The sequence below is a fragment of the Medicago truncatula genome, chromosome 3, assembly GCF_003473485.1.
Source record: "Medicago truncatula cultivar Jemalong A17 chromosome 3, MtrunA17r5.0-ANR, whole genome shotgun sequence".
Taxonomy (NCBI): Eukaryota; Viridiplantae; Streptophyta; class Magnoliopsida; order Fabales; family Fabaceae; genus Medicago; species Medicago truncatula.
Genome location: NC_053044.1, coordinates 1,612,212 through 1,631,566, shown reverse-complemented (window position 1 = coordinate 1,631,566; position 19,355 = coordinate 1,612,212). Strand labels below are relative to the sequence as shown.

At 32.8% G+C, this 19,355-nt stretch overlaps 3 protein-coding genes across 8 annotated transcripts; all 3 read right to left on the bottom strand.

The window, feature by feature from the left end:
- Positions 1-1,844: 1,844 nt before the first annotated feature.
- On the bottom strand, positions 1,845-3,778 carry LOC11415211 (molybdopterin synthase sulfur carrier subunit). 4 transcript variants are annotated; one of them, XM_039832383.1, is made up of 5 exons: positions 3,659-3,765; positions 3,224-3,319; positions 3,068-3,124; positions 2,823-2,969; positions 1,845-2,460 (listed from the first exon to the last, which is right to left on the bottom strand). In XM_039832383.1, the coding sequence occupies exon 5, from the start codon at positions 2,401-2,403 to the stop codon at positions 2,092-2,094; it is 312 nt and encodes a 103-aa protein (XP_039688317.1). In that variant the 5' UTR covers positions 2,404-2,460; positions 2,823-2,969; positions 3,068-3,124; positions 3,224-3,319; positions 3,659-3,765; the 3' UTR covers positions 1,845-2,091. The 4 variants fall into 4 exon arrangements, with proteins under 4 accessions (XP_039688317.1, XP_039688316.1, XP_003598217.2 ...); XM_039832382.1 differs by having other exon boundaries at positions 3,250-3,319; XM_003598169.4 differs by lacking the exons at positions 2,823-2,969; positions 3,068-3,124 and having other exon boundaries at positions 3,250-3,319; positions 3,659-3,764.
- Positions 3,779-5,278: 1,500 nt separating this feature from the next.
- On the bottom strand, positions 5,279-12,107 carry LOC11422963 (beta-fructofuranosidase, soluble isoenzyme I). 3 transcript variants are annotated; one of them, XM_039832501.1, is made up of 8 exons: positions 11,546-12,107; positions 10,988-10,996; positions 8,077-8,933; positions 7,802-7,963; positions 7,431-7,657; positions 7,163-7,250; positions 6,800-6,854; positions 5,279-5,595 (listed from the first exon to the last, which is right to left on the bottom strand). In XM_039832501.1, exons 1-8 carry the CDS (start codon positions 11,895-11,897, stop codon positions 5,507-5,509), a joined length of 1,839 nt encoding a protein of 612 aa, XP_039688435.1. In that variant the 5' UTR covers positions 11,898-12,107; the 3' UTR covers positions 5,279-5,506. The 3 variants fall into 3 exon arrangements, with proteins under 3 accessions (XP_039688435.1, XP_003598216.2, XP_039688436.1); XM_003598168.4 differs by lacking the exon at positions 5,279-5,595 and having other exon boundaries at positions 6,390-6,854; XM_039832502.1 differs by lacking the exon at positions 5,279-5,595 and having other exon boundaries at positions 6,390-6,854; positions 10,988-11,055; positions 11,546-11,669.
- Positions 12,108-13,427: 1,320 nt separating this feature from the next.
- LOC11410522 (probable trehalose-phosphate phosphatase F) lies at positions 13,428-18,319 on the bottom strand. The gene is made up of 13 exons (XM_003598164.4): positions 18,162-18,319; positions 17,902-17,974; positions 16,384-16,697; positions 16,146-16,286; positions 15,946-16,017; positions 15,547-15,672; positions 15,362-15,418; positions 14,987-15,088; positions 14,661-14,738; positions 14,432-14,501; positions 14,263-14,333; positions 14,083-14,175; positions 13,428-13,941 (listed from the first exon to the last, which is right to left on the bottom strand). The coding sequence occupies exons 3-13, from the start codon at positions 16,684-16,686 to the stop codon at positions 13,888-13,890; spliced, it is 1,167 nt and encodes a 388-aa protein (XP_003598212.1). The 5' UTR covers positions 16,687-16,697; positions 17,902-17,974; positions 18,162-18,319; the 3' UTR covers positions 13,428-13,887.
- Positions 18,320-19,355: the final 1,036 nt, after the last annotated feature.

The following is a 19,355-nucleotide window of genomic DNA, read 5'->3' as shown; positions in this document are numbered from 1 at the left end:
ATTAGATTCATTGGAAATGGAGAGGGTCTAAAAATACTCTCTTCTGATTGTTCATATTTTTCCCCTACATTAAACCTAATGTCGCCTTGGCTATAAACAATTTACTGCATGCCCCAATTATAAACAAAAACCTCATCAGTGTCAACAACTTTACTAAAAATAACTTTGTTTCGATTTCAATGTTGACTAAGTAATATGCATATATAGTTCTCACGTTACTTTGTATTTGAGGCTACACATTACAAAATCATAATATGCTTGAGCATGATAAAATATGAAGCTTCTTTTTTTTTTTTGAAAGAAAGGGGCCTAGGCCCGAGAAAAGATAAAACTAAACAGAGATGACTCTAGGGGCTATCCCACATAACATCAACTAACACTAAGCCCAGTTGGACATTGCTCATACACACGCAACCCAGGCACATGCTCACAACCCATGTTTGCAAGAGCGTCTGCTTACGAATTCGCCTCACGATAAGAATGACAAATCTTCACTTCCCACTCCAAAGCAAGCAATCGGCGAATTTCTTGAATGAGACGCCAACCAACAACACTTCCATCCTTAGTTGTCTGTAGGGTATGCACCACCACACTTGAATCAACGTGCAACTCAACCTTTGCAAAACCTCTCTCTCTAGCAATTTGGAGACCATCAAAGACTCCCTAAAGCTCTGCTAAATATGCATTACATCTACCCAAGCTACGGGAAAAGCCACTAATCCACTTTCCTTCAGCGTTTCGAAAAAGCTCTCCATTACCAACTGAGTTATCTCTTTTACTAGCCCCATCTGTATTCAACCAAATCCAATCGTCCTCCGGTTTCTTCTACATAACATCAATTTCCACTCGATGCTTAGTATGCCCACTCACAACACTATTATCCGCTTGCTTATATTGCTGCACCCAACCCATAATATGCCAAGGGTGGCTGGAGCGAATTCGAGCCTCACCATGCACTTCTCTATTACGCCACATCCACAGAAAATGACAACTAGTTACCCACACAACCCCAACTATCCATAGAAAATGTGAAGCTTTATATGATAATTAATCATTCCTCTCACGATCACTTTCTTAATGAGTTAAATTGATAGTAACTCTTGTCCTTTAGCAATGGTAGAGTCGGAGGAAAATTCTCATAGCTGCTTGAATCTTGCAAAACCTTGGCCTTGTAAGTTTAAACATCCCTGAATTTTACCTTTTGCATTGTACCATATTCCACCCGGTTCTCTCATTACTAATGTTAACTCTTCCTATCTCTTCAAATTGAAAATACACTCTTTTGCAAAACAGCAAGATAAATCACTTAATATTTTCTTAATTTGTTTCATTCATTTTCATTCTTGCTCTGTACCTTAAAACTTTCGCTAATGGGTTTGTTACGCACATACGCTTGAGTTGGACTAATGTGGCTGATGGAATCAATGTAGGCACAATCTTTTGGGAATTTGGATTCTGTTAATTTATTGATGATCACTGTAGTCCCTGCATTTAGTCAAATCTCAAGAGTTTTTCTCTCTGTACTTGTAAAGAATAAATTTGCATATGTGCAGTAGAATGCAGGAGAATGAATTTTAAAGAATCTGGATCCATATTATAGTAGTTTCTGGTAACAAAAGCATATAGAGCATCCAAGGAATTCATATCTGTTCAGTGGTAGATGACTAACATAAGTATGCTATTGGCCCCATCTCTCTTTAATTTAATGTTATATTTTATATCATCATACTTCAAAATATATGCTTATACATATACTTTTTATGACCTGCAATACCTCAATTTTATTCAACTTGATTCAAATCTGATACAATACAAGTTTGAAGAATAAGAGTTGAGAAGGAAACTAAAAGACATAAGAATGAAGGTTGAATTTCTGTATTTATATCAACATTTTCACAAATACCAACTACAATAACTTGGACAATTTATTCAATTGATTTACAAAGACTTTATTTCAAGATTCACATATCTTAAGTCGGCGTTACTGTTAGCTAACAACAAGGTATTGTGAATCAATTGAGAGAAGGAAGAAGATTACTAACAAGTTGAATTATCCACCCTGCAGCAGTCATAAAATTACAAGTTGTTTAATTAACCACCACTTATTGGAGGTATAATGGCCAACTCATCCTTGTCTTTAACAATGGTTGAATCCATTGTATACTCCTCATTCAGAGCAAGAACCATGCACCCTTTTATTTCTTCCAAACTTGGAAATTGAACAAGAAGCTTTTTCAAACAATCTTGAGTAGTACTTCCAGATGACACCTCCAATGGCACCTCACTCAAGCCGGTAAGATCCCGCGCTCGTGCAAAAAACAGTACTTTTATCTTTACCAAAGAACTTTCTCTCTTGGTTTGAGTTTGGTCTCCATCCCCAATACTAACATTTCCTTCCATCATAAATATTGTAAGCAGCTATGGACAAACTAGTTGGTGTAACACTTGTTTCCAGCAAACCTTCAAAATATTCAACAATGACAACAAGAATCTATGATCATTATCTATTCATTCGTTGCTAACAATAAATCAGTTCAAAGTTGAAAGAATTTATCAATCTAAATTATCTCCAGCTACTAGAAAATAGAAATGAAAACATCCCACTGACTTAGTGGCTGGAAAGCTGAATAACTCAGTTGAAATGAATCCTAATAATTAACGATGGAAAGCTAAATATCTGTGATTTTAAGGCACCATAAAATGCCATGGCAATGTCATTCTTTAAAAATTGGCCGCAACGGTTTTCAAAAATCCACCACCACAGCCCACCTCGGCCGATATTTGACAACACCGAACACAATCAGGGACTAGGCAGAAACAACCTTATTCAATTGAGTTAAAATCTGAATTCTTCACAGTCGACAGCTTTATGTCTTAAGTTTCTAAAAAACAGTGTTGTTAAAACACAGTTTGCGGAAAATAACGGTTTGTTTAAATTCTGTAACACTGGTGCTTTAGCGCCCCTATATCTGTAATTTGAAAACACTTTCATCAAAATCATGTATCACAAAACAATAGTATTTGTCCAAATTCTGATTCATGGAAAAATAACTTGTTTCCAACAAACCTTCAAAAACTCAATCATGACAACAATGACCAATGATCATTATTAATTCATTTATTCCTGAACACACACAAATCAGTTGAAACAACTTATCCATCTAAATAATCTCCAGCTAGTAGCGACTATAAAAATGAAGTGAAAACATCATAATCACTTAACTGAGAAAATAATAGATATTAGGTTACCAGAGCAATTAGAATAACGTGATTCTGATGCCAACGAGTAATATAACAGTAAGGATTGGGTAGAAACAACCTTGATACAAACAAGAAAAAATGTATCAATTGACAAATAGTCAGAATCTGAATCTATTATGGCTTAGGTTTCTAACAAATGATTGCGAAGAAAAAAACAGTTTGTTCGATGGATAGAGTTGCCGCTAATTGACAACACAGTAATAAACTAACAAGAAGAAGAAGAAGAAGAAGAATCATAAGGTAAGAAAAGAAAGAGGTTGTAAGAAAGTAGATGTGGTGAATTTAGGGGTTGTTGAACAATTTTGATGCAAAATAACCGTTTGGTGAATGAGCTGAAATTAACAGAAATTGATTATAAAGAATTTTGAAATGAAATTGATTTATGGTAGAATCAAACCTCGTGTGGTGTGGAGTGGACTTTGCTGCGACGCAATTCACCGGCCTCTTTTCATTGCAAGAGAAAGAGAGAAGTACCTGCGAGTTATTATTAGAGAGTTATTATTAGAGAAAAGAACAAATTAAACTAATTAAAAATTTCTATTAAATTTTTTCTGTTTTATTTTGTTTTTGTTTTTTTTGTGATTTCGTCGTTTTGAAAAACTTTTGTGCGGTGTATTTTTCCTGTCTTAATGCGATGTTTTTTGGATTCAGGTTGAAAGATTAGTCTCATCTGTCAAAAAAAAAAACAGAAGTAATTAGTCTTTTTTTTTTTTTTTTTTAAGGATAGTAATCGAGTAAATAGTCAAAAACCCCCCTGAAATTGTAGCTTTCGTCAAAAACCCCCCTGATTTTTAGGAAACTTCAAAAACCCCCTGAAATTGACAAACGTTAGTCAATTACCCCCCTCCGTTTGTTTTGGCTGTTAAATGACTTTTTTTTTTTTTTTTTTGCTTTCTTCATCTACCCCAACAACAACACTAAATCGTTCATAATCACCTCCAAAACTAAATCATATTCCAAGTCATGCGTCTAACCCAACAACAACACTATTCACTGACAACTTAGACAAAAACATATATTTTTTCGGATCTGGATTTTTTAAAAACTAAATTTGTTCCTTCCATCTTCATCTCCCTTCATCAATCTGTTTTGTTAAATCCTTTGTTGATGAACAATAACACGAGATGGTCTTCGTCTCTATCGACGTACAGTACGATCTGGCTGTGGTTCGCTCGTCCTTTTCCAAATCGCGGATTTGTATTGTGTTGGGCTGTTTCTTTTTGTTCAAATCATGAGTTCTTAGCTTCTATTCTAAATGAATGGGTACAAAGAAAGACATACATATGTCCTCCTACTTCCTGCAATTTTGGGATGAAGGTTGTTGCTTTGTTGTTATCACCATCATCATGATTATGCTTTTCTAGTGTAAGAAAAAATTAAGGAAGAAAGAAATAAAGGGATTTTTGGGTGGTAAGAAAAAATTTAGAGAAGAAAGGAAGAAAGGGATTACGCGTGAGAAGAAGAAGAAGTTTTTGAAATGGGTTGGATTGAGAAGTTTGAACATATCAATGTTCCTTCTGTTCAAAAACCCCACATTCCAATTTTTTTACAAACCCAATCTTCATCATTCAACCTTCATTTTTCTTTGTCAAAAGTTATCTGAGCACCCCAATGTTGTAGATTTCAAGGTTGTTTGTGAAGAGGATGATTTTGTTTCTTAATTTTTTTCTGGATTTTTTTATAAATATTCATGAAGATGATGAAAAAAGTGCAAGGAAGAAGATGAAGAAAGCAAAAAAAAAAAAAAAAAAAGTCATTTAATAGCCAAAACAAACGGAGGGGGGTAATTGACTAACGTTTGTCAATTTCAGGGGGGTTTTTGAAGTTTCCTAAAAATCAGGGGGGTTTTTGACGAAAGCTACAATTTCAGGGGGGTTTTTGCCTATTTACTCGATAGTAATCAGTTGATTTTTTTTTTTTTTTATAAAGCAAAGTAAAATGATATAAAAAAGAATAGTGTCCAACTAAGTTGGAACCCTACTCCATAAATATTATTAAAAAAAAAAATTACATAAAATCTAACCCAGTAAACAGCCTAAACGGGCAAAACAAAAATAAGAAAATAAAAAATCCATAAAATAGATCCAACCCTAAAAATTAAAGCAAACGATGAATACTAAGAGGGTCTAAATTTTGGCGAATGAAACGAACAAAGCCACTGAAAGATGCTTGAAAGTGTAGTGGACTCAACCGCCAACATAGTAATTTGCAAATCCACTCACACCAACCGTTTGCTGCGATCAATTTAATCAACCATTTCTGGCCCACAACAAGTGATCATACAAGCACAACCTTGGCAAGCACGAAGAAGCACCAACATGAACCAGCAACTCCCTGTAGCAAATAGTGAATGGACAAGACCTCGTAAGCTTAACTCAATTTGTATAGATAATGCATAATATATTATACAAAGTTCGGAGTTCAATCCCCAACCACCACAAAAAAAAAAAAAAAAAAAAAACTACAAAACTAAATTATTTTTTACGGAAGTTTATAAAAATAAAGATAAAGAAGCATTTTGGTAGTTTCAAAATAACCAACACTTCTTTCTTCATATTTCTTTTATGGAAAATGCTCTTTGGAACAACAATACACACACACGAGAAGCGACGAACCATTCTCCACCCTTGAATTTTTATTTATGCCTTCCTTCCTGTAACCAATTGAATTCCCTCTCCCATGTTTAACTCTCCATCACATGATTTCCACTCGTTACCTTTGATCTCGTGCTGTACAACACTTCCGTTCTCTTATACCAAACAATAAATGAAATATACTTTATTTCTCACATTCTCTATTACCTATTTCTCCATTCTCAACTTTTCTTCCAAACCAAATACACCCCCTCTTAAATAGATAAAGGAATTTATGAATATTTGTAAGAAAGGTATAAATTACTCCAAACCATGTTATGTGCATCCTGAAGTTAGTTACCTCGTTTTGGAGTAAATATTTTCATAAATAACTATTCAAATTTTGTATTCTCAATTTATTCATCGTGTAACAATATAAAAAACGCTTATGATTCATCGTGTAACATTCTTTTACAATGATTTATTCATTTTAGTCACAAATAAAATTACTATGGTAAACAATATAAAAATAATATACTAAGAACAAAGATGTACTTTTTATTCCTTCAAAAAAAAAAAACAATGTACTTTTTATTACGAGTACAAATCATACTCGGTACTTCAAAGTTTACAAGTCTCGTATTCATTGGAGACCAATATATGATCACATTAGCCACAATTATCCGTGATTTTTAAAAAAATTTAAGAGAAATCGTATTACTACTAAAAAAAAATCCGAAATCAAAGTGAATGACACCAACTAGATGAAGGATGATTCACTAACAATTTATGAGCTTCATTAAGTTTTTGCACTTTTCATTGACTTTGATCAAAGGGAAATGGGCGTATAAAAGCAGAGTTCAAATGCCAAATCTTGAGGGAGACTTTGATGTTTATGTTAGTTGCATTGTTAAATAGAAATAATTTTGCAGCTCCATATATTGCTTCTGTTGGATAAACTCTACCTGAGATCACAACTCTTCCTCCTTGAGCAAAGCTCTCAATAATTGAATGGTCAACCTGATAACATTGAATCGAACCGATTTAAATTAGTTTGAGTCTCGATTCCATAATTAACTCGTTGATTTTGACTCATGTATCAAATGAGGTGTACTTGAATTGAAGATACTTCTCCTTAAGTAAATGAATTGAATTTGAACTATATACCACAATTGTGGATTCAAACAGTTTTTTAAAATATTGGTTTAGACATAAATCCTAAAAGCATCTTGCATGAATAGGTGTTTTAGAATATAATTCATGAGATTAGTTGCATAGAAAACATGATGAGCAAGAAGTACAAGAAGAAGTGTGTCATTCAAACTTACCAAGACCCTCATTGATAGTTTTTCATCACTGAAAACTGGAACTTTGCTACCATAAACCCGTTTTTCAACATCAGGAGCCTTTGATGATCTGCACCATACCATACAATAACTCATTTCTCACGATCAGGAGAAAAAATTGACTAGCAAATACAAATTCTTATAAGTGAACGAACAATTGTGTCCGTGAAATTGTAACAACCAGTTACAATCAACGCGGACTTCACGTCATTGTTACGTCTCTGAGGACAAAATTCATTCAAATGCATACCTTGTTCCATCAACACAAAATAAATTTGTTGAACTACCAAGACTAGTATTAGAGAGGCGGAAATATATTGGAGTTTGTTCTGAAAGTGTGTCATGTGCAATTGCTAGAATACCAAATGGTCCAAAATCACTTCTATCTATAGAACCTCTTCCACAATCTATATTGTCATTGCTAATATTTTCTTTAGATGTCAATGATTCAATCTCAAATTCAGCAAATATGTCCAACTGCAAAAAAAAATTAGGAAATGAAAGAGTTGAGACAAATAATTTTATCACAAATAAGAAATTTATTGGTTTTAGAAATAACCTTAAAACAAAAAAGCAAAAAATCAAGTAATATGATAACTTAGAAAATGCTATAGACAAAACCTGTGTTGCTTGAGTAATGTTCAATGGAACAACAGAGCCAGGTGTAACAACTACTTCTGCATATTCATCACTACTCAGTCTTAAGCTTTCTACTTCTTCTACTGGCCATTGAAGCAAATTAGTTCCAGTCTTCTGATCAAAAAGCACTGTTCTTGGAATTGTCTGAAGAAAAAAATTGTGTACAAGGTTTTATGAATTGCTCTATCAAACATTTTGCAATGCATTTCAGCTTTGGCAAATTGATGTAATTTCAGTATGTTATGTATAATACATACCTGAAGAGATGCCCAACCTTTTTCCAAGTCATCACTTTCAGCATCAGTCTCATTAATCCATCCCCACAAAATCCTTCTTTTTTTCACTTGATCATAGAAAGTCTTTGAAGCATAGTATATTCCATAGTCCAAAAGCAACCCAATACCCACATCCTCAAGTGGGTTATCAGGAATCCATGTATCATTTTCAATAAAATAAGTCCCAATTGCATAACTATCCACTCTTGTATCATCCAAACTAGCCTTTAACACATGCTTAACATGTGGTCCATTTACTGATGTGTCCAAACCATTTGACCCGTTTATAGAAACCGGGTAAAAATCCACACATTCCCACATACCCGTACCCGGAACCGCATGTAAGTAGTTATCATTTAGTTCAAAATTTATAAAATTTGTGGTTTTGTAAACCAATGAAAGACCTGTTTGTCCTTTCTTTGATCCAATTAGGACTCTCCATTTTCCATCTGGCCCGATCCAACCAGTGGTTGGATCGCGGAAATCCTTTGAACCAATGCCAGGTGGGGGCTCTAAGATTGGGTTATTTGCATATTTAACCCAATCAAGGAGAAGGGGGTCAGATAAGTTGGCCGGATGAGCAAGATTTTGCACTTGCACATAGTTGTCTGTATCGCCTGTGTAAAGCATTATGACTTCGCCATCTGGCAAAAGCGTGGCGGATCCGGTCCATACACCGTTAATATCGAACCATTTGTCGGGTTCCATGGCAATGGGAAGGTAAAGCCAATGAATCATGTCCGATGATACAGCATGACCCCATGAAATGTTTCCCCACACAGCTGAATCAGGATTGTATTGGTAAAATAAATGGTACCATCCCATGTGAAACAATGGACCTGCAACCGTACAATGCAATATCTTTGATGTCAATTTATTTTACTTTTTAGGTTTTCATGATAAGAGATAAAAATATACTACATCCGTCCCTATATGTAAGATTTTTTTTGTTAAAATCACGGAAATTAAGAAAATTGATATTTATATTAAAGTTGTTTGTAATCGTTATTGTTTTTACAATTTTATCCTTAAGAGAGAGTTAATTTATGTTTTCCATATGTTATTTATTGTTGATTGGAAAAAAAAAATGTATAATGAATATGGGCATGTATCTAAAGAAATAATTAATGTAGTTGGAAATAACAAAGGGGTCTTATAAAAAAGGACAAAAAAAATTCTCAAAAGGGTCTTATAATTAGGGACGGAGTTAGTCTAAAAAATGATTTTGCAACCATATATTATAAAAAATGTAAGATTTTAAGTGTATGTATCCAAACTCAATTTTTGACTCGATTTATATATGAACAAATTTACAAGTATACAAATATAAATGAGGAGCACTGGCCACATAAATTTGTTCACATGATCTGATAGAACCCACATGAATTTGTGCGTTAAAAAAATTGTTAATAAATTATCCTAAATAATGAAAATAATTTTTTATAGATTTTTCTTAATGAAGTTGGGTTTCATAGGCTCACTAGAACAAACATCAAAGCTAAAAGAGTGCTTATAGGAACTGATAGCGAGAGTTAAATCTACAATTTTTGGGGTATGAATTGATTCTACCAAAGAACATTCATCGACAAATAATAAAGATATCAAGACAATTTTAGTATTATAATTAACTAAAATGCTCCCACAAGTATTATTTATTCAAAGCTCCCACATGTATCATTCATTTCTGTGGGTCAATTGGGACTCATGGATGTGGTATGAAGTTTTGTTGGCTCGTTACAATGAAGAAGTAGGCGATCGAGGAAAGGAGAAGGGAAGGATTGGCGTGCTAGAGTATGGGTGTTTGGTTTGATGATAATTTGTGGAGGATCGTTGGAGGTGGGGTCAATACTTTTTTCTGGACGGATTCTAGGTTGGGAGGGGGGGCTATCTTATGTGCTTTCATAAACTCGATTGTTAGCTGTTACATGCATGTTTTATTTAGGTTGGGTGAGGGGAGGAGAGGTGTAGAAGTGGAGACCGTGGTTGTTTGCATGGGGGGGGGGGGTTATCTTAGGATCTCTCACAAACTCGATTGTAAGTTGTTACATACATGTTTTATTTAGGCTGGGGTGAGGGAGGAGATGTGTGGAAGTGGAGGTTGTGGTTGTTTGCGTGGGAGGAGGAGATGTTAGAAAAGTGTTTTGCTTTGCTTTGCTTCACAACATTGTTTTGCAGGTTGGTGTAGTGGATGAATGCCATGGCATCAAGATCTTGTTAAAGGCTATACAGTCAATTATTAACTTATGTTGACATATCCAATAATTCACTTCTTTCAGATTTTATTCGGCATAAACATGTTCTTTTAAACGTCTCTTTATTTGTTTGGCATCTTCTCTGCTATCAGATCCCAACTAAAGTTAATTTATTTACATGTTGAATTATTCAACAAGATTCTCAACTATGTGTGAGTGAGTGTGGTTTTTGAGTTACAATTACTTCGACAATATTTAGCATTTGTTCGGAATTGAATTGGTATCTCTTCAGTAGACCCGTCTTATTTATTGGACCACTTTATTCAATTTGATCAGATGGGGAAAACTCAGTATCTCTTTGATATCTTTTACATTTAATTTGGTTTTTATGTGCTTTTGTATTTTGGAAAGAACGGAATAATTGATGGTTTAATCTCTTTCAAAGTTTAGACTTTTTGACATGTTGCATTATTCAAAGTTTAGGCTTTTATGTGCTTGTTAAACTTTTTGTGTTCTATTCCGACTCTTCTTATGTTAGATAAAATGTTTTGTGGTTGGTAATATATTTCTCTTTGTCTTGTTAATTCATTTAATTTATTTTATTTTCAATTAATAAGAAAAGGTCCATTTCGTATCAAAAAATAAAAAATAAGAAAAGATCCACTGAAAAAGAAAATCACAAATAAAAAGATAAAACATACCGCTGGGATCTAAGCCAAGTCAGCCAAACATCCGCACGTAACAAGAACCCCAAAAAGTCAATGAGATGCTGTTGATTAGTCTCATAATCAAAATTAATAGTAATAAAAAAAAACCAAAGGAAGAAAATACAGAATTGGAAATTAATCATCACTGATCACCTACCATTCAAGGAAAGACATTGACAGAAGATGTTGGACAAATGAGAAATTAAAAAAAATATATGAAATCATTTTAGATTTGATTAAAAATTGTGATATTGTGATTTTGTTGAAACTTTTATTTTAAATTACGACTCATCTTGATTCTACTAAATATACATGTAGCGAACTAAAATTCAACATGTGCATGGAAAAAAAGGAAATGCTAACAAATACTCCTGAGATACTTTTAAGGAATCAAATATAGTAAAATTATCTTGAAAGATATGTTGTCAAACTCTTAAAAGTATAAAGAAAAATACTTTTTTCATTCAAAAAATTTCTTTTTTGTTTCATTAACTAGTGTAATCAGGACAGTAGTTAACATGACCCAGAAAACATAAGCTTAGTTATTCTTACCATTCATCCAATTATTTTGGGGTTGAAAGTGGAAAGCTGTTCTTTGCCAAGAAAACATATCTTTTGTCCAATTATATGAAACTTCATTGAAATGAGATGGATTTGACTTGGCTGAAACCCCTTGAGCAACCCCTCTAGGCAATTTTTCACTTGAAGAAATGTTAGTAAGAGGAGTAATTTCAATACTTTCCAAGGAATTTTGGATTTGGTTTATTGTCAATGCAAGTGCAACCATTGACATTAGAAATACAATGGAACCAAATGTCACAAAGATAAACTTTGATGATTTTTGTTTACTTTCCAGCAATGGGGTGTGTAGAGCATGGTTATCATTTGAAGGACTAGCCTTCATTTTTATTTTTATTTGGTTATATTGTGATCCAATTTGAATTTTATGGTTTTTGAGGGATGGTATTTAGAATGGTAAGTGTACAGAATGATGGATGGGGTATGTGAATGTTGGATTGGAATGGTGGTTCCAATTCAATTGGAGAAATGCAAAAAAAAATATACAAGAGAAAATGCTTGCATCTGCTGCATGTTTCTGTTTAGGTAGATATAAAGGCTTGTAGATGGGAAGAAGATATATTTTTTAATTTATAATATTCAAGCATAAAATATATTTAAAATTTTCTTTGAGTTAATGAAAGTATTTAATGAATGGTTAATATCTAGTTTTCGTGTTAAAAACGGATTGGAACATGCACATGTATATTTATTTAGAGTTTGTCTAACATATGCAATATTGCACATTTTAAAGCAACCCGAACTAGTAATTTTTTATTAAAAAACAACAATAATTTATTAGAAAGTTACATATCTAATATAAAATGAACAAGTTCCAATACAAAGTTATTATTTTAAACTTCTTAACATGTACGAATTTATACATGATAGAAAAAACCCATTTTATAAAAGAGGGGGTGGAGGTAATAAGTAGATTCTTCCTATCTGTGTAAGGAATTGGACTGGGCCATACATGAGCTTTTACCCTTGATACTTGCTACCTGCACCCGCGCATATAACTAATAACACTTGGTTTCGTAGTTTTAGAGAAAAATACAAAGATTGTAGTAGTAAGAAGTTCATATGATCCTTTATTCCTTTTATTCTACGTATAATTATTCTAGAAAACTAGTTTATGATTTTATAGGTTCTCAGAACTAATTTTTCAATAAGTATTTTTCATATGAAATGTGTCCTCAAATTAGTGTTTTAATAAATTTCAAGATTACTTAAATTAATTTTCAAAAATGTAGCCTTGAATTTAATCTCATACATTGAAGATCCATTTGTAAATACAGATGGAAATATAAACTATGTTAAAATTGATTCACATAAACTTTTTATTTTATTTTATTTTATTTTAAGTTTTTAACACGTTATTTTATTGAAAATACAAATTTGTGTGTTTTCCTTGAAAGCTCGTAGAGACTTTTCTCATTTCCGGCTTTGTATAATTCGTTTAGACAACATATTATTTGTTAGCTCAATATTCTTTTATTTTAAAGGAGGGATTTTCATACACCAACATCACTTCGGATATATACATCTAAAATTTAAAGAAAGAAAAATGTAAATTTCCAAACAAAATATATCGCTCACAAGTGTATATCACCTCCAAAAGCACTTGTTAGCATTTTCGTTTTAAAAATATGTTTATTATTTTAGAAACATGAGGGTAGGAAAGTTTGCTCCATTTATTTCAAGGACTTATTGAACTATGCTATTTATGAGAGATTTAAAAGTAATTTACTTCACAAAAGTGTTTCACATTTCATAGAATCTCTTTTAGAATGATTCAAATTCAAGATTTACAAGATACTAACAAGAGATATGAGTGAGGGACAAAAGAAACAAGGCACCATGAAGCACATAATGATAATCAAAATTACATAAAATAGGTAATATATATTAATGACATCGAATTCCAAATTACATATAAAAAAATGAACACATAAGAATTCTCCCTTAAATAGAAAGGAAAAAATAAAGGAACAATTCCCTTCATTTGCTGGTTAAGGGCAGTATCCAATAATTCAGAAAGAAAATAAATTAAATAATAGGAGTATTCTTTTCTAGGGACAAAATAACCCCCCTTGGTAGATTTTGATAATCTTTCTGAGATATATAATAATCATGAGCCATGAATTTACAGCTTCCACAAGAGCTTTGAGCAAAAAAAAAACTAAGTAATGAAAATGTTATTCCTATCTTGAGGTCTTCTTCAGAGCTTAAATCTGCTCCAAGAAACCCTTGAAAATTGAAATTTTCTGAACCAAACTCAAAAACAGAATCTATCTTTAATATATAGTATAGTTGAGTATATTCTCATCTATACATTATACTGTAGAGCTTGATTTCCATACCACAAGTGACTTGAGAAATTCCATGACCTGCATATGCCACAAGTTTGACTTTAAATAAGTTGTTTATCCAAACAAGGCCCTAATGATGCAAACATTATTCCAAAGTACAAAATTGCAACAAAACTGTCAAAGGAATCATATAAACTAAATTACAACCATAAGAATTACCTCTGAAGGATCACAAAGAGAGTAAACCGCGTTGCTTTCTTTAGGAGCGGAAGAGACTAAGATTCCAAAGCCTTTATTAACCTCACTCAAAACCTGTTACAGTTCATTTTATATCAGTTATATAAAGTAAGGAAAAGAAAAATCAATGAACATTCAATTTAAGTATAGCATCATAATAACCTTAAATGCATCTTCATCAGTCCGATCATCACCAATATATATAGCTAGCACATCATCGTCGTCGTTAAGTCCTAAATGAAAACATGTCTAGTGTCAGTTACTGCAATACAAATTTCTGATCCTTGAATACACGCAAACTAACCATTACATAATCAACAAATTAACTCACCAAGTGATTCAAGCAAAAATGTAACAGCTTTTCCCTTATCCCAGTCAATCACTGGTCGAACCTCTAAAACCTGAACATTATCGGTAAACATATGTTACCAAGTTGAATAACAGATATGTCTCTTAAAAGGAACATGGAAATTAGTGAACCTAAACTACTAAAGTTTTGTAACAAGTTATGTCTCTTGTAAAATGAGTAGAAAATTCTAGGTCTAGAACTGAAATAGTACCTTCCGACCATGAGTTAATCGTAAATGTGGATAGTCCTTCATAATATCAAAAACGCGTTGAGCCACCAAATCCCAACTCTGTACATTATATGAAAGTGAAACTAAATTAAGAGGAAACAACACAATAACCATGATGAAATGTGTGATAAGTTGGTTAAAAATGAAATCATTTTACGCAGAAAAACTACCGATTCATTGACAAAACAATATTGGTTCTCGCTCATGTATAAAAAATTTGTTCCTATGTTTTTGTCGTTTTCAAAGTTCAATGCAACTTTATACATGAGCGAGAACCAAAAAGGAAGGAATGGAGTAGTAGACAGTACCTCCTCCTCTACATTACGATAATGTACAGACACACAAAACTTGTTGTTCTCAATTTTTGCTCCTTTGATGTCTTTTGTAGACTCAGTGAGCAACTTACGGACCTGCATAAACATGAGCCAGTCATGATCTATGAAGCACTAACATAGACGCCGAGCACGGCACTAACAGTAAGAAGGACATGCTGACACCAATAATAACTTGAGAAAATGAAATATTTCAATGTAAATACATCTGTCGGTGTTGGACACCAGACTGGCCTGTGATGTGAAATGCCGGTGGTGCTACACAGGCTAGGATAACAACGTATTTCAATCTAGAATAAAAATTGATAGGTGATTGAATTGAAGTATTTTTCATATATACGTTATGCATACCTCATCGATCATAGGCAGGAATTCAGCAGCAGGTTGGAATAAATTAACTTCCTTACCCTGTAATTTTAGAAGATTATAAATCAATATAGGGACCCTTTAGAAAGATACTTCTAGAACTAGATAGACAAAGTGAAGTAATATCAGAAACATATGCTAGATAGAAACGATGAATTAAAAACTGGTACCTTCTTATCAGTAGACCTAATGCAGTTAGGGTGATTATCAGATATAGACTGTCTAAGAGGACCAATTATGTCCATTCCATGACTACCAGCATAATGGAGATCTGTTAATCCAACAAATTCATGTACCTGAAGAAATAAGGTGCAACAATGTTTGGAATCAAAACCTAACACGAACATTTTTTTACAAGTAAAGTGACACTAATGGTCTTTTTTCAACTGTACCAGAGGGGATTTGAACTCTGTCCCTTGAGGTTACAAGGTCGAGCTCTTACCACTGAGCTAGTACAAACATGGAAGTTTGTCATTTACATTTCTCGATATGCAGGTGTTAGTAAGCATAAAAGAGAAAAATGAAGTACAAGATAACAGTTTTATTTCATAGTAGAATTCTTCAGCTACCTTTTCACGACTTCTTCCGCTAATTATTGCAGTTGGAAAATATTCTGCCACATTTTTCACCGCAGCACGCATCTGCAGATGTTACATGATCAGAATCAGTTAAATCAAAACAAGAGAAGAAAAATAATGCTAGAAACACACTCTTTTTACAAAGTTAGAAAATTTATTGTAAGCATTCGCCTTTGCAAAATATTACATACGTTTTCGGACATGAAAGCACGCTCAGGATTGTCAACAATTGGCGAAAGAGTCCCATCGTAATCAAGAAACAGTGCTATTTTCTTGCCTTTAGCAAGATTAGTAATTTGTTCGAAGGCCCCAATTGCTGATGGAAACTCTAGCTGCAAAAATTATAAAAGAGGAAACGAATAAGGAAACTGCGCAAACCGAACTTCCACAACAAATTACATAGAGTTAGTACTAGTATGTGTTTCATACCAGCCAGGTTAAATAAGCAGCATCAGCTTCAGAAGATGCAACACCATGACCAATATCCATAGATATTTTCTTGTGAGTAGGAGACGATGATCTCATTGCATCAAGCCAACCATTAGAACGAACATCATCAAGAATTCCTATCTTCTTCCGTGGAATCGTTAGCGATGGACCGTGCAGAAAAGTTGAAGTATTTGTAGGAGAGCATGACAGACTCGAAGGCGCGCCTGCACCGAGCCTTGATCTTGTCCTCGTTAAGGTTGCAGTATCAGCAATGCGAGGAGTATGATTTGTCTTCAGGTCCATTGGATCCAGATCTACGGAGAAATTTACAAGATTGCAACAATGTAAGACCTTAAATTAGAACAAAATTGATGTGTACCAAATATCTACTTCAAAACCAAAACTTTTAACAAAACAAAAACAACATTTTTGTCACTATTAGAAGCTATTGAAAAGTTAAAATATCAGTTTCATAAGTTAGGACTTTGTAATTGATATTGACTCTGCATATGCATAATTTAATAGGTTGAAGAATTGGTCATGTTACCATCTCAAATAGCCATCATGATATAAAAAATAACATAAACTTTTTCAAACTTTTGTTTGGTAGTATTCTTCTTTAGACCATAAATTCTAGCAGACTTCTACTTCCAATGAAGATTGATGTCAACTTCACAATCTGATTTTTTTAATCAATTTCTTGATTATTATTATAATATTATTTTACTTGTTATTGAACGGTTGAGAATAGTTTTACATCACATGATCATGACATGACAACAAACAATTATACAAAGAACATGGGAATAAAAAACTGAAAAAACTGATTCAGCCATTATTGCAAAGAAGATTTGTCTCCTATCATAGTGATTTCAAACTAAACCGAGAAAATCAATAGTCGATATTTCAAGTTTCAACACGTTTACCATTTCACGCAGACGATACTCGATTCACACAAAAGAAAAAGAAAAAAAAAATTACAATTTGGTATGCACATACATTATTGGTTTCTTTTTATAACCAAATGTTGATAATTAGTGATTATGTTAGTTTTTTGGGTTCGAACCTGAACCTCCGATTTAAAACTTCTTCGAAGTCACTTAGCTCAACATCATAACTACCTAATCATTTTACCCTATGAAATAAGTTATTAAAAAAAAGGCACGTTTTGTTCCAAATAAATAAATAATTAAAAAAAAAGTGGTCAAGAATATGACCAAATCAAAAGAAAGTACAAAAGAATAAAGAAAAAAAATTCAGCAATATTGAATAATAACCATTAGTAAAAGGCAAAGGAAAGCAACACGAAAGGTTCAAAACACAAAAGTATAATACCAAAACAATAGAAAGTCAACAAATATACGGAATCTCCATTAAAATAATAACAAACAAAAAACATTGCACATTGCAAGAAACCAAGTTTCAAGAATCTTAAAAAAAAAACAACAAATACATAAGAATTTCCTAAAAAAAAAAAAAACAAATAAAGAAGAACAAGAAACATGAAAGAATTCTTACCTAATACAAGCTTTAACTCCAGCTACTTCAAAATATTTAGCTCACAATTGCAAGTTTAAAATCTCTCAAGAATCTTCAAACAAATGGAAACAAAAACAAAAAATGAAATATGTAAGAAAGAGTTAATATTAGAAACATGTTTGGTGAGATAATAAAAGAAAGACAGACAGAGAGAGAGAGAGAGAATGTGCACGTGTGAGAGTTAAATGAAAAACCTAAGAAAAGAAAGTGAAAGAGAAAGAAAAATAACATTAACATACCAAGAATAAGAAGAAGAAAGAGTAACAATAATAATGAGAGTTAGGAATGAGAAAGAAAAGAGAAGAGAGGAGAAGAGAAGGAAGATGTGTATTTATAAGGGCTGTTTGGAAGTCACCTAACGTGCATTACATGGAAACAACCTCTTTCGCGGTTGTAATGTTGACTATTGAAGATACACCTCATTCTTAAATTAAAAAGTGCTTTTTATATTTTTTTTTTCTTAATTTATAAATAAGTATATATATAGTGATTGAATTGGTAATATAATTGAAGTGTGTCGGTTTATAGTTGAATCGGTTGTAATTGTGTGATTTTATCTGTTGTTAAAATATTGGTTATGAATATGTAAGACATGACTTACATGATAAAATTGGAATTTTGATCCTCTAAAATGAGTAAAATGTAATTTTTCACATGAGTTGTTCACTTTAATAGGATCCATAATATTGATATTATTATACTTTTTTCCTTCTTCTTTCTAATAGATGTTATTATCCCGCGGTTGTGTTTATTATTAGCTTCAAATTTATGATTTAAATTAAGTTTTTTTTTTTTATAAATAGACGAAATGGCAAAGCCATTATAAACTCACACACAAGTGAAGGTACCGGGGTTCGAACCCCGATCATGACATCCGACCTAACAATTTCGGCATTTTTGCCAGTTGAACTAAGTTAAGGGACCAAAAGTGTAATTTGGCCTAAAATCTCCTATTGATTTTGAAAAGGTATATTCGTCTAAAGTGAATTCAAATCTTTTTCATATTTAATTAGTTTGGTAGCACATGAAAGACTTAATCATATATGAAGAGTTTAGTGCAACTTATTTATATGGCCGACTTGTGTGGTTGTTTTTAGTACAATGTGACGATTTATCCCAATGATGTAGGCTACCTCAGAAGTCCTAACAACGGTATCAAGGTCTGATTCGACTTTGTGGAGGAGCGGGAATGATTCCTTAATCAACGACACAGAGTCTTAATACTATAGGGAGAGAATGTTTATGGTGAGTTAAAAATTCATATTAGATGAAAGATTACATGTTGAGCAACGTATAAGTGAGAAGACTCGTATATAAGCATATTGTCTTAAGATTTTGAGTAATAATGATTTGTCTAGAACTCAATTATATGGTTACTTTTAATTTAAAGGAAATGCTAACATGTATCATTATGACACGAAATGTAAAGTGAA